General features: G+C 44.2%; 1 protein-coding gene across 1 annotated transcript in view; it reads right to left on the bottom strand.

Annotated features, from left to right (window-relative positions):
* Positions 1 to 927: 927 nt before the first annotated feature.
* The window catches only part of MRPS5 (mitochondrial ribosomal protein S5), a 109,719-nt gene continuing 95,772 nt past the window's right edge, over positions 928 to 14,874 (bottom strand). The window contains exons 10-11 of the mRNA XM_019549034.1: positions 2,840 to 2,976; positions 928 to 1,573 (exon numbers count right to left, since the gene is read on the bottom strand). Coding sequence (XP_019404579.1) covers positions 1,349 to 1,573; positions 2,840 to 2,976 — 362 coding nt within the window. The 3' untranslated portion in view covers positions 928 to 1,348. The remainder of the gene's footprint in view (positions 1,574 to 2,839; positions 2,977 to 14,874) is intronic.

The following is a 14,874-nucleotide window of genomic DNA, read 5'->3' on the forward strand; positions in this document are numbered from 1 at the left end:
CACGTGTCCACCTGTCTGGCCATGGACTACCAGCCCACGCTACAAGGGCATCTACTCTCCAGCCAGCCCTGAGAACTGTGTTAATACACATCCCTTCAGAGGCTGGCATGAATGTTTTACTTTCACTGTATTATATTTATCTTACCACTGTACTTAGGAGTCCTAGCCACTGACCAAGAGCCCACTGCACAGACTCGGAATAAAGAGGGTGCTTGCCCCAAAGGGCACATGAGGATGACTGCAATGTCCTTGGACTGGGTGGAGAGTGGTAAAGCAAAGATCAACTTTCCCCCACCATCTCCATTCCCTGCCCACCCCAACTCTTCATGGTCAAGACTTCTCCATTGTCCTCCTGAAAATGAACACGTGGATTCTGCAGACTTTGCCACTGGTACATCTACTATAAAGGTAAGAGTGAAAAATGTAAGGGGATTGGGAGAATCTTTGAGTGGGAGATTATCAACCTGAAAGGGTAAGAAATACTGCTCCTGACATGGACAGCTCCTGCTGTTGTTTCACATTACCTAAACCTGCTGTCCTACTGTTGTTTATTAGTTCTCACTACGGTTCCCCTTTACATCATCTTTTTTTCTTCTCTTCCTATCACCATCTCCCTTCCTGCCTGCCTCCCCTTTTACTGTACACATAATTTTAAACCCCTTTAGGTACCCGCTGCACCCCACCCCCAACCTAACATCACTCTCTCCTTCAGTTCTTTCCCTGGCTCTAGGAAATCCTAAACCAACTCTAGGTTTCCCTTCACCTCCACCCTCTTTCCAGTCTGTACCCCTCACTCCTCCAGCTAAACAGGTATCTCCAATTGCACACTCTGGGGATAGATTATCTGCTTGAGAGACGGGGGAGCCAATGTGCTACTTATACCCTACACAATGCTTGTACTCTTAGGGCACAAATAGAAACTTTAAGCAACTTTGAAAAAGCAATTTATTAGGTGATGAGAATTCTTAACTGTATTTTTTCCAATGAGGTTTTTAATAGTTTCCAACATACCTGGAAGGAAAAAAATTGGATCTGCTTATTATAGAACATCTTTAGGTCTGGGACCAGGTAATTGCATGTATGGAATCAGTGCTGCTGTACATCAGCCATCTACATTCAGGACAGCTGATAGTGGAAAAATAAACTCTGTTGCTGAGTATTGGAGTCACAGCAGCAGCAACATGAGCTGTCACTAACATACAGCTGTTTAAAGGGCACTGCTGGAGGCTTTCCCCATAGGCTTCATCTGGGGTGCAAATGTAGGTAAATCTTTGCTCTGGGATGGACTTTCTCTGCCCCCGTGCAGCAGCAGCAGCCCTGCACACAGGCCACAGCACAGTCCAGGTTTTCACCACCCCGTTCTCTTGACATTGGACCAGGAACAATGTCTCAATCCATGTGCCACCCTTACTTCATTCCACTCCAGCTTGACATCTGGAACATTCGCTGTTGTCTCGGGATCCTTTCTGACTGTCCCCTGAGGGGACGCCATGAGGAGAGGCAATGGGCCCTGCTCCTCACGGAATTCCACCACGTGCAGGCCCTTCTCATTTGCCAAGTCCTGGTGGGTTTTCTGTTTGGAGAAGGGAGAAGAAATAAAAAGGATCTGTGGTAAATGTTACCAGGAGAAAGGCTAGCTTACCCTGTTGTTTTGAGTATACTGGTCTCTAAATGATATTTATCTGAGATTGACCTGAGACACACAGTAGAATGCAGTTTGCCTATGAGGGTTCAAGGTCTCAATGTTGTAAGCAACACTATTTGCATTTATCTTCTAATAAAATATTTTAGCTACTGTGTATAAAGTAAAGACTAATCAGCAGTAGGTTAGTGGATAGAACAGTTAAATGAATTGGGCAAATGGTGTCCTTTCTGTTGGTAAATCCAAAGCAGCTTTATACTTCTGGGTGAGCTGTTACCATTTCAGGCTTTCTGATTTGCTGGCACTGTAGTGTCATTCTTAGCAGCATTCCTCTCTGGAACAGATCCTACTATAACCTGTAGTGTCTTTTGTGAAAGTATGAACAAGCAGTGACTAAGTCAGCATCCCAAAGGAAGCTGTTATGAAGATGGGGGCGCTGAATAGGAAAATATAAAGTTAAAGCAAACATCCAGTACAACATAGTTCCTCCAGATGGACAGGTAAATGGATGCTAGAAGCTTCTGATAGGCATCAGATAGTAAGCTTCCCAGTGCCACATTACGCTTGCCACTTAGTCTCAGTTTACTATAAATCTTGCTATTTCACCAGTAATGAAGCAGCTGTGCTGCCCACTGCAAACACTTTGAGGTAATAACTATTTTTGTTAGGTTGATTTTCAGCCTAACCTTGTTCTGTCAAAAATTGCTTCGTTAAAGTTCTCACTCCCTAGGACATGCATCTGATAACAACAGGGAACCCACAGCTGCCCTTTCAGTGCACTGAAAGAGCTAAATTTAATGACCATCTCTGGGAACAGTGAGTCACCAAATGGGTCTCTTGCCTTTCCTCCATTTGTTCTGCCATATACTATCACTCCTGAAAGCTCGTTACAACTAAAAGACAAGCCATGATTTTGCTGTTGCTTAGAACTGCACTGTAAAAACACTGGCAACAGCAGAAAAGGAGAAGCATATTTTCATAAGCTCTATTTAAATGTTAGTTGATTACCGATTGGGCCACAGGGTCAGAGACTACACCCTTCTACTGACTGTTTCCCAGTCACCTTAAATAGATTATCACAGAATAATAATGGGAACATATGATTAAGGCATCATTTTTTTCAACTGACCACATTGATAGTAGTCCACCTTTTGAACTAATGAACAATGGACTACAAATGTGGATTGTAAAAAGTACCTGGTTTGCCAATCCCTTAAAGAGTGCTCTGGTGAGGTTAAGCATATTATGGGAGCCACGCAGTTTGGCATACATGTCTGTAATCCCGATGAGTTTGCAGATACTGATAATAGCTCGGTGACAACGTAGACCATGCCCTGAAAAAAAAGTCAGCAAGTAGACCAATGAGAATGTTAGTTAAAAACATGGAGACTTTAACACAACCTCTATCACCACCAGAGACTGCCCTGCTGCAACCTCAAAATGGCATGAAATTACAAGTACTGAAAGCCCTCAGAATCTTCCTTAATGATAAAATAGCACAAATACTGGCATATTACTCCTTACATTCTTCACAGCCACACTGATGTAAAGTCACTTGATTTCTCTATTAAAGATAGGTTACTTAATACATTGCACAATTACATAAAAAATGTCACCATCAATGGGCCTTTGTACACACAACAAAACTGGCCTTTAAAGCGGCTTAAACGCCCTTTTTGCACCGCTTTAATAGCATTGCTATTTCCACACTCAGCAGATTATTCCACTTTAAATGACTTTATTACATAGCAAGGTAAAACCCATCCGAGGTATTTTAGTTTGCTACCTAACAAAGTTGAACAGTGCACGGGGTGCTGGAATCTGATGTGCTCAGGGAAGCTCGGGTTTGGCAGGCTTCCAGTGCCCTGTGCACCATCCCTGCCACCGTCTCCCACTGCCAGCACACACAGCCACCCTCCTGCTGCCTTGCTGCTTTGCCCCAGTGGCAAGCCAACCATTCCTGGGTGGTCCCAGGTGGTGGGAAGGCAGCGAGGACAGTGCATGGGGTTCTGGAGCTTACCTGCCTCTCCCGCGGGAAGGAGTGAGCTGCGGGGAACCCTGGTGCTTGCCTCCGCAATGGCGGTGCCCGCCCGCTGGCACCTGGCCCATGTGGTTCCTGGGGGGCACTGCCATTGCAGAGGGAAGAACTCGGGGACTGTTTGGCCTGCCAGCAATTCGCCCCGGGCAGTTTCCCTGCCCCACAGCGGAAGAGGCAGATAGGCTGGAGGAAAACAAAAAAAGATTAAGCCCCCTCACCCTTGTACATGTGACGGGTTTTTAGTTATCCCTAAATTGAAACAGTGGGTTTTTAAAAACCCACATTTCAATTTAGGGGGAACTAATCTCCAGTTGCGTGTACAGGCACCCAGTAAGGCTAAGACATGTAAAGAGGAAGAAATGCTGAACAGCAGAAATTTGGGTAATAAACTTTATAAGTGCTGTCTCACACTAAAAAAAAACAATGCTTCTTGTGGGATTCACAAGTATGCAGAAGAAGTATATGAACATTCACCAATTACATCATGGTAAGTGAGTCTTTTTCTCCCAGTAATGTGAGGATATTAATTTGATACTTTCCAAAGCTTGGAATCTAGGCGAGAACTGAGGAATAATAACTTTGTGACTTAGGCTCAAAGCTTTTCTAGCTAAAATAAGATCCATCTCATCACCCCTCATGTTCAATGTGTATGGAGATTTGGAGCAAGGTGTCAACAGTATGCTGACATCACCCAACTCGTTCTCTTACTTTTCATCTGACCCAGGTCCTGCAGACTGTTCCTTACCCTCTGCCTGGTTACAGTTTGGGACTGGACCAACTGAGGCTGAATCCAGACAAGGCAGAGGTGGTTGTGGTGGTGGGGAGATTGGGACACCTATCATTGATGGGGTTCAACCTCCCTTTGTCACTGAGGCCCCTGGCAGACCTTCTTTTAAAGGTGTTATGGGATCTGATGCATAATCCCAACAATCACACTTCCTGCCATGTTGCACATGCATAGCAGGAGTCATGATTGTGGGATCAGATCCCAATCATGCCATATTGCTGCTGCAGCATGAGCCTGGGATCATGATCCCAGGCTTCCCCTGTATTTCCAAGTAGGAAGCCAGTCAGATGATCCCCGCTCCCAGCCTCAGTAGCATATTGGAGTCAAGGGCTCTGCTGCTCCAGAGCCTGACGAGCAAGCTGCTGCTTCCAGCCTCTGGAGCATGGTGGAAGCAAGGGCTCTGTTGTGTCCCAGAGGCTGGGAACAGACCAGCTGATCAGGTCTTCCAGCCTCAGAGATGCATCAGAATCAAGGGCTCTGCTGTGCCCCAGAGCCTGGGAGCCCTGATCAGCTGCTGCTCCCAGATGCAGAGGCACACTGGAGTCAAGGGCTCTGATGGACCCCCAAGGCTGGGAGCAGCAGCTGATCAGAGCTGCCAGTCTCTGGGGGCACACTGGAGCCCTTGACTCTGCTGCGCCTCCTGGCTGGGAGAAGCAGCCAGCTGATTAGGGCTCCTAGCCCTGGGAGCGCATCAGGCACTCCCACTGCTCCTGAAGCTGGGAGCTTTGATCAGCCTGACCACACGTACAATTTAGGGTGTGATGGGAAGCAGCCACAAAGTTCTACATTTTGTGCAATACAGTTTTGACTTATTCCTTGTTTTATTATACCATAGATTGCATTAACATGTGGCTGGGTTACTACTTAAGATGTGATTAACTGGTTAATCATATCTTAATAGTAACATCTGCTAGGGGCCTCAGCTCTGCAGTCCTGTGACACTCCTGGATCCTTTGATGCACTTGGATTCTAGCTGGTGTGAAGGCTGACACCTTTTCTTTGATTCAGACATGGCCACCATCACTATGTTTTCATAACCCTGAGACTTAACTACTGCAGTGTGCTCTCTACGGGGCTCCACTTGAGGACTGTCCAGAAGCTGCTGCTGGTGCAGAACATGGTGGACTGCTTTCTGATGAGGGTGAATAGCTGGGAACACATTGCTTCAGTGCTCTGGAATCTGCATTGGCTTTCAGTACCTTTCTGGCACTGGTTTCAACCTATAAAGTCCTGTATACCTAAGGAACTGCTGCTTCCTTCCTTATGTCCCACTGCAATCCAAGGTCAGCTAAGAACAACCTCCTGCAAATACCATCTGTGCACCAAGTTCACTTGGCAATAATTACATGGAAGGCCATTCTTGCAATCATAAGAAAATTAGGGTTGGAAGGAACCTCACAGGAGGTCATTTAGTTCAACCCCCTTCTCAAAGCAGGACTATCCCCAACTACATCATCCCACCCACAGCTTTGTCTAGCTGGGTCTTAAAAACTTCCAAGGATGGAGCTTCCACCACCTCTCTGGGTGACCTGTTCACCACCCTCCTAGTGAGAAAGTTCCTAGCGAGAAAGTTTTTCCCAATATGCAATCTAACTAGGTTGGATATTTTCAAAGTTCTATTTCCCTTGCTGCCACTTGAGACCATTGCTCCTTGTTCTCTCATCTGCCACCACTGAGAACAGTCTAGCTCCATCCTCCCTGGAACCAGCCTTCAGGTAGTTGAAGGCTATTATTAAGCTCCCTCTCAGTCTTCTCTTCTCTAGACTAAATAAGCCCAGTTCCCTAAGCCTATCCTCAGAAAGCATATGCCCCAGCCCTCTAACTATTTCCGTTATTCTCTGTGGCATTCTCCACAATTTGTCTACATCCTTTCTGTAGTGTGGGGAGCAAAACTGGACACAGGACTCCAGATGTGGTCTCACCAGTGCTGAATAGAGGGGAACAATCATTTCCCTTGATCTGCTGGCAACACAGCTATTAATGCAGCCCAGTATGCTGTTAGCCTTCTTTGCAATAAGGACACACTTGGCATTTGATCGTTGCTCCGCAGCTACCTCCCCACTGAGGCCCACCAGAGCCCAAGCTTGTCCATTTTTTGTAAGCATTGTAAGACTTTTTTATTTGAGCAAGCATTTAGCAGGAGGAGTTAAGCTTTGACTAGCTTTTTGGGGGAACTGTTTTATTATTTTATCCGTTCTTATGATTTTATTGTTACAAGCCACCCTGCACTTTTTGGGGAAGACTATCACAGAAATCAAACACATCGAGAAACACAAAAATAAAACAAAGGAGTTGCATGAAGACAGAATTTGAACCAACGCTGGATTTAGGAGTTCTCTGAGGATTTGTTCATTAGAATGACAAATCAGTTTGTCTTAAGAAACATCTGCTCTAGCTTCATTGTGAAACATGCCTGAAAGGTGCTTTGTTACTTATTAACTGTCAAAGTTTAAAGCTTATATTCTGCAAGCACTGCACATACTACAAAATAAAGGCAGACTGGGTAATTCATAGCACTGTGCTCTGTTTGTCTGTCTTTCCTAAAAAGGGAGTCAAAGTTTTCCAAAACAGTTAAAAAAAAAAAAAATAAAAAAAAATCACCAAAGCAACAGAAAGCCAACTTAAGTGGCAAGCATCACTTCAAGTTAGTGATGAAAAGAAGCTGATCTGCAGGCCCCAGATCACAGGCAAGAAGATGCAAATTAGTCTCCTAATTCAAGGCTAACCTCAGTAACTAATAGGTGGAAAGGGATCTTAGTGTTTACTTAGTTGAGCAGAGATCCTGGAAGCTGTCTGTAAAGCTGGCAGCAGTTGCCATAAGGGTGGCATACCAGCTGAGTAAGAACTTATATGCAAGAGAGAAACAAATGTTCAGGGCCAAGACCACAAGGAAAGACGCGTCAGAACTTGGGAAAAGTATGCAGGATGAAGTGCAAGAGGGCCAATCATGCCCTACTAGACCGAGACTGATCCCAAGAACCATACCAGATACTGACTAGCCCCAGCACTAAACCCTGATGAGAGAAAGAAGATAGAGTGGATGATGGATTAGGAAAAGGAGAGACCAAGGAGCTCTGGGGCCAGCAACATCCTCCTGATGAAAATTTAGCTCCCACCACAAAAAAAAGGTTTCTGCTTCCATGCTCTTCTCTGGGTGCTGCGTGGGATATACCACCCACCATATCTGAATGCACCTGAGATGTGCAAACCTCCACTCTGTCTCTGACTCTAGTTGCTAGAAGACAGAAATACTATCTATCCTCTTGTCCTTCTCCAAATCCAGACTGCTACTAGCATGGAGCAGGATGCTGCTGCTCTACTCTCTTCTTGGGCTTTCCCTTGCCCTGTCATTCTCTGCCTCCACCACTCCAGTGCTGCTGTCTGCAAGGCTATTCAGCTGCAGCAGCATACGACTGACAGGGCTCTCCAGAGCTGCTCTCCAGATTCTGAGTATAAGGGAAACTGTACTGGCTCTTGTTGGGCAAAGCTATGAGTGGCACATGAGCCCTGGGAGCAGCCTGGGGTCCCAGGATGGTAATATTTTGGCATTTATGTTCAGCTCACACTAAAAAGAATTTTTTCTCAAGTCCCAGAGAAGAAATCATTACTTCTTATGTTAATGGCTAAATCTGATAGTAATCAGTTCAATTTTATAGGAGTCAGTGAAGAAATCTCCCTGCATATCCCTGGTGAACAGATGAGTGAGTGAATTATTCCCTGCTGAGTGAATAGCATTTTGCCCCAGTATGTATCAGAAAGGGCAGAGAAAATATACTAGAAACAGAGGAAAAACAGCCATAATAAAAAGACTGCATGACAGTTACAAAAAGAAGTAAAGACATGCATATTAACTCTCCTTGGCCTATGCCTCATATATCTCAGATTCTTTGCAAATGTCAAACTTAACAACAATAGTGGGCATAAGACACACTTCACTGACAAGGAAGATACATGGAGATTCCAGCAAATTTAACTTGTCCCCTATATTTGGCCACCAGATGTCACATGCTACAGAATGCTGAAAAGAAGGACCTTGAATTGATAGTGGCATTGTCTGGTAGAGTGTATGAAAACTGGAAGTGTACAAAGCAATTCTGAGAGGAACACAGCACAGGAAAGCATTGTAGAAAGTGATATAGGAGGCACCATCAGAAGAAAACATGCCGGCATTTTGACATTTCAGTGCTACAGTATTGAAAAATCGGAAGTGAAGCAGCTAAAAACTTTGGGGGCTAAGGCTACACTGATAATTTAGTACACTAAATTGCTCTTTTTGTAGAAAAGAAATGATTTTACAGAGCTCAGAATTAAGTTGTTTACACTTTAGGGTTATAGAGAAGATTTACTGCCTAAAAGTTATACAAAGGCTAAAAACCAGGCTAAAAAACAAGAGATACGCACTGGGGGTAGAAAGGATTTTAAGTTTAAGGAGAATTTACCTTTTGCAAAACAACACAGAACAGGATACAAAAAAGAAAATCAATAAAAAAAAGTTCTAAGAAAATGGGCGCTGAGGGGGATGGATGTAAAGAAACAACGAGGTGGGTGCTTAGGGGATAAATATAAATATGCTGCAAACCTATTTCCATCCCAGAGCAGCACATTGATTGTAATGCATAATTAGAGTGCATCAGCATTAATTGGAAATGTTTTACTAAGCCTTGCTATATTTTACTGAAGTTAGTTTTTTTCCTTGTTTGGGGTTTTCCTGGAATTAATTTTGCTTTCCAGCTCCCTAAGGGAAACTTGTTTCATATGACCTAGGTCTATAAATCTTTAAAGGCCGGTGTGATAGATCTAATGAATTTTATTTAAAACCTGCAAAGACAGCTCTTGTAGATTACTCCTCTCTGTGGGCCAGTCTTGTTGCTGACTAAATGGAGTAAAAAAATCTATTACAGTACTGCATGGTTTGCTGCTCTAATACTTCCCTTTTTCTTCTGTCCTATAATTGGAAAAAAACCCCCCCACAAAACCTATAACATCTAAAACCATTTGTTCTGCCATTTAAGAAAATATTGATTTTTACATTCTGAGGCAGAATCAAGTTCTAGACAAAGTCACATATGAATGATCTTTGAAAGGTTATTTGTTAGGGTTTCATTTGTCAGGGGCCCAAAACATTCCATTTCTGGTGCTTTGCTTCACAGCTTTCCTCTTTCTTCAGTCAAAGTAGCTTTCTGTAGATTTTTAACAGATGAAGATTACAGCCTTGGAAATCAGGCAACAGGCTACTGCTCAGAATTTGTTCCTACCATAAGCTTTACAAAAGCACACCATTTGCAAAGAAAAGCACTCTGGAGATCTGCTTACTTACTATCATCATCACAATATTGTTGCTGAATTGAACAGACTTCCTTTAAAAGCTTAATTTTTCAAGAAGCTTAAATATTACCAAACATACCCACACTCCAAGAATGGAGACAGAAAATACCTATTCAGGGCTTCATCTAAGATGCAAATTTGGTTACAATACAACTTGAGTGAGTGCTTTCTTGAGCAAAGATTACATTTACATTCCTTTTTAAATATGGATTTTTTGTTATCTTCCACTGGTTTAGGAGAATTAGTTGATACAACATTTTGCAGCAGAGTACATCCACGAAGATAGCTGAGCAAAGGGAAGTAAATTCTCTCATCTTGAAATTCTAAACACACTCAAAACAATAACAGGCTTACATTTTATAAGTTGTATACTAAAACCTCAGAGCTGTTTGTTCTTTGTGAGAAAGTTCTTTACTCAGAGGGAAGCTGTAATAGTGTATGTTAGCTCAGAATGAGTTTATGAAGCACCTCACCAGGTTTAACACAACAAAGCAAAGACTTCAGCACAAGTCGCTGGAGTGCCATTATCAACCAGAGGGAACCTTATATGCCACAAAGGAAGTTGAGTCTGCCTTGCCCTATTTTATTCTCTGACAGCAGGTCTGAAGTGCCTGCATCTCCTCTGCTATTATTATAGTGGTCGGTTAAAGCTAACAATCCAAGCTGCAATTAAATCTTCCTCTGCAATGCAGACATACCCTCAGCTCCTGCAGTTCCACGAGTGGGTGGAGGTAGAATAAGAATCACAGAACTTTAAATACAAGTCTAACTCTGACAGATGCCATTAGTCACTACTATGGCTGGAAGGCTAGTAGAGCTGATTTGCAGAGTTACAACATTCTATTTAGCTTTACTTATACATTAGATCTTCAATATTTTAAGTGTTAATTTACAATTATATATCTGAATGATCCCAAGTGGTACTTGGGCAGAACACAGTAATTACTAACATGGGTCTTTCATGCAAACTTGTAAGTGCTTCAAGAAATGTGCAGCTTGGTGCAATCAGTTATTAAACTGGCAAGGTAAGTGACAGATCAGAATCAATCACAGAAACAGAGAAAAAGTCGGGCTGGATAGGATCTCCGGAGGTCATCTAGTTTGACCTCCTACCAGAGGCAGGATCACCGCTATCTAAATCATCTCCTACAAATCCACTGTCTAACGCATTAATGAAACTACAGTCAACCTGGACATAACCAAAAGGCATAGCACCCTAACCTGCAACAGGTAAGGTAAGGGGACAGTGGCAGCCAGTGCCTGCTGCTGTGAGGGTTAAAATAGGCTTGAGAAATCCAAGGAAGAGGGCCACACCCTCATTACAAAGGAAGGCAGCCCCTGCCCCCACAGTCTGTACAGATCTGAACGTGGGGTAAAATCTCTTCCTGACTCCAAATACAGCAATTGGTCTAATCCTGAGCAGAGGCTCAAAGTCTTTTAGCCAGGAACCTCCAGATTGCGGAGCACTAATACCTCAGGCAAAATCCCCAGCCTTGGCTGCAGCCAACACCCAACACTTCTGAGAAAGGCAATTCCTGTTGCTATATTTTGGGGATGGGGAGGGAAGGAGGAGAAAACAATTGCTTTCCAATCCCGTGGGGCAGCTAGCAAAACCCAGAAGCACTAGAAATATCCTTAGTAGAGCATAGCACAGGCACAGCTACTCCTAGATCATCCCTGGCCAATGCTTGTTCAGTCTCTTCTTAAACACCTCCAATGATGGAGCGTCTACAATTTCCCTAGGCAGTCTGTTCCACTGCCTCACTGTTCTAACAGTGAAGCAATTTTTCCTACTATCCAAACTAAACCTACGTTGCTTCAGCTTCAAGGCACTGGTCTGTTATCCTGGTCTCTGTACTAAGACACAAAAGGTGTTCTTGCTCTCTCTTTTATAGCTACAGTGACCATACGCCTGGTTTGGCCAGGATGCTCCAGGATTCTGTAGCCTGGTCCTAGCGGATTGGTCAAAAGTCCTGAGCCAGAGTCTGGCGGGGAGGCATGGTGTACTGGACAGGACCTGCTGCTCCTGTGTGGGAGCAAGGATGTGTCACATGTGGATGGGGCAGTGCCTGCTGCAGTCTGCCTGCTTTACTCCTGCCCAGGTGCAGTGGTGCCTGCCCAGCCACCTGCCTGGTGCAGTATGCCACTCCGCCTCCCTGCTGGACTCCAGAATCCTGAAGTGTCCCCTGGCCAAAATGGGACATATGGGCACCCTATTTATAGTAGAGTTTCAGATAGCTGAAGAGTGCCATCTTGTTCCCTCTTCAGTGACTTTTTTGCAAGCTGAACATGGCTAATTCCTTCAATCTCGCCTTGTACAATTCTCTGGATCTTCTCTAACTTCTCCATGTCCTTTTTAAAATGTGAACCCCAAAGCTGCACCTAGTACTCTAGATGAGGCCTAACCAATGTCAAGTAGAGGGGCACTATCACCTCCTCTGTCTTGCACCTAACACTTTTATTGATGCAGCTCAAAAATGTGTTTGCCTTTTATGCAGCTATATCACACTATAGACTCTTACTGAGGTTATGATCCACCAAGACTTCTTGATCTTTCTCCACAGTGCTGTCAAAACACCCATTTTGTATTTGGGTTTTTTTTTATTATTCTTCCCAAATGTGTTGCACTTATCAGCATTGAGCTTCATCCTGTTAGTTCCAGCCCAGCTTTTCAGCCTGTCATGTTCCTTCTGAACTGTGCTTCTGATTTTCAATGAGTTCACAATACTTCCCAGTTTCATGTCATCTGCAAACTTGCTCAAAGAGCTCTCAATTCTAGCATCCAGATCATAGAATCATAGAAAATGATGGTTGGAAGGGACCTCAGGAAGTTATCTAGTCCAACCTCCTGCTCAAGGCAGGTCCATGACAAACTAGATCATCTCTGCCAAAGCTTTGTCTAGCCACGTCTTAAAAACCTTCAAGGATGGAGCTTCCACCACCTCTCTGGGTAACCTGTTCTAAGAAAATTAAGAAAATTCTTCCTAGCATCTAACCTAAACTTGCCTTGCTGCAACTTGAAACCATTGCTCCATCCTCTTTCAAACCCTCCTTCAGGTAGTTGAAGGCTGCTATTAAATCCTCACTCAGTCTCCTATACTAAATAATCTCCCTCAGCCTCTCCTCATAAGTCATGTCCCCCAGTAGATCAATAGATTGTTAATAAACATGTTGAACAGCACTGGGCACAGAAAAGACCCCTGTGGGACTCAACTAAAAACCTCCTACCATTCTGACATGGAGGCATTTCCAATCACCTTTTGCTTGAGGCTATTGAATCAGTTGTCTATCCATCGTTTTGTCTAGCCCACATTTATCCAGTTGCCTTGCTGAAGTCCAGATACACTATCTCCACTACATCTATTTCATCTGCACACATAGTCAAAGCAGCATATCAGGTTTGTTCGGCATGATTTGTTTTTAGTAAATCCATGCTGGCTGCTCGTGATCAGCCTTTCCCCGCTCCAGATGTTTGTAAACAGACTCCCTTTGGATATGCTCCGGTAACTTCCAGGTATTGAGGCAAGGGTAACAGGTCTATAATTTTCCAGGTCCCTTGTTCTCTCTTTTTCAAAACAGAAGAACTACACTGGTTCTTTTCCAGTCCACTGGTACCTTGCCCATCTCCCAGAGCTTTGTAAATATTATTGCCAAAAGCTCCAAAATCTCCTCTGCCAGTTACTTCAGTATCTTGGGATGAAGTTCATCAGGTCCTGTTGACTTGTATTAATTCAGATTCATCAAAAGCACTCTATTTCTTTTGTTGTCTCATCCTGCAGCTTGTCCCTGTCCTTAGCCAGAGAATCCTTATTTGGTGTTTCATTGCAGTGTAACTTTTTTGTGAAAACAGAGGCAAAGTAGCTGCAAGCAGCTCTGCCTTCTTTGCCTCTTCTGTTCAGAGTTCATTTTGGCTGTTTAACAATGGACCCACAATGTCCTCGGTCCTGCTTTTCTGGCCAGCTTAAAGAACCTCTTCTTGCTGTCCTTAAGCTCCCCTCACCAAGTACAGCTCATTTTTTGCCTTCCTGATTTTGTTCCTCCAGTTTCTTGCTATTTCTTGGTACACTTCTTGAGTGATCTGCCCATCTTTCCATTGCCTCTATGCTTTCCTTTAGCCATGGAAGAATCCTAGAAGCTCCTTGTGCAACCACACTGATCTCTTACCTTTCTCCCTGTGCTTCCATTGTGCTGGAACAGTTTCATGCCAGTTTCTTGTTGGATTTCCAGTACTGTGCACTTTGGAAATTTGTAGTCCTCCTTTGAACTTTTATCCTTCAGTCTATCTTCCCATGGCACCATGCTTATTATTGCCTTGAGTTGGCTGAAATCTGCCTTTTTGAAATCTAGTATATTTTATTTTGCTGACGTTATGCTTTCCCAAATTCTGGATCATAAATTCTTGTGTATCATAATCACCTCCTGACAAGTCTCCCATCACCTACACATCATCCACTAATTCCTCCCTCTTGGTCACAACAAAACTTAAAAAATTAGGCATCTGTGGTGTTGACGCCTACACAGTCAGAGGGGTCACCAACTGGCTGGAGGGCCGCACCCAGAGAGTGGTGGTGGACGGGTCATTTTCAGCCTGGAGGAATGTGGGCAGTGGGGTCCCCCAGGGCTCGGTCCTTGGGCCCGCGCTGTTCAACATCTTCATCAGTGACTTGGACGAGGGGGTAAAAAGCACCCTGTTCAAATTTGCTGGTGACACTAAGATGTGGGGGGCATGTGGGCACGTTAGAAGGAAGGAATAGGCTACAATCGGACCTAGACAGGTTACAGGGGTGGGCGGACGAGAATTGGATGGGATTCAACACTGACAAGTGCAAGGTGATGCACCTGGGGAGGAAGAACCAGCAGCATACCTACAGGCTGAGGAACTTCCTTCTCCTCAGGGCAGAGGCAGAAAAGGATCTTGGAGTCATCATTGATGCTAAGATGAATATAGGCCGGCAGTGTGGGGATGCAGTCAGGAAGACCAACCGCACCTTGTCATGGATCCGCAAATGCATCTCAAGCAGGTCCAAGGAGGTGATCCTCCCCATCTATGTGGCACTGGTCAGGCCACAGCTGGAGTACTGC

Source organism: Crocodylus porosus, unplaced genomic scaffold, assembly GCF_001723895.1.
Source record: "Crocodylus porosus isolate Cpor-Errol unplaced genomic scaffold, CroPor_comp1, whole genome shotgun sequence".
Lineage (NCBI taxonomy): Eukaryota > Metazoa > Chordata > Crocodylia > Crocodylidae > Crocodylus > Crocodylus porosus.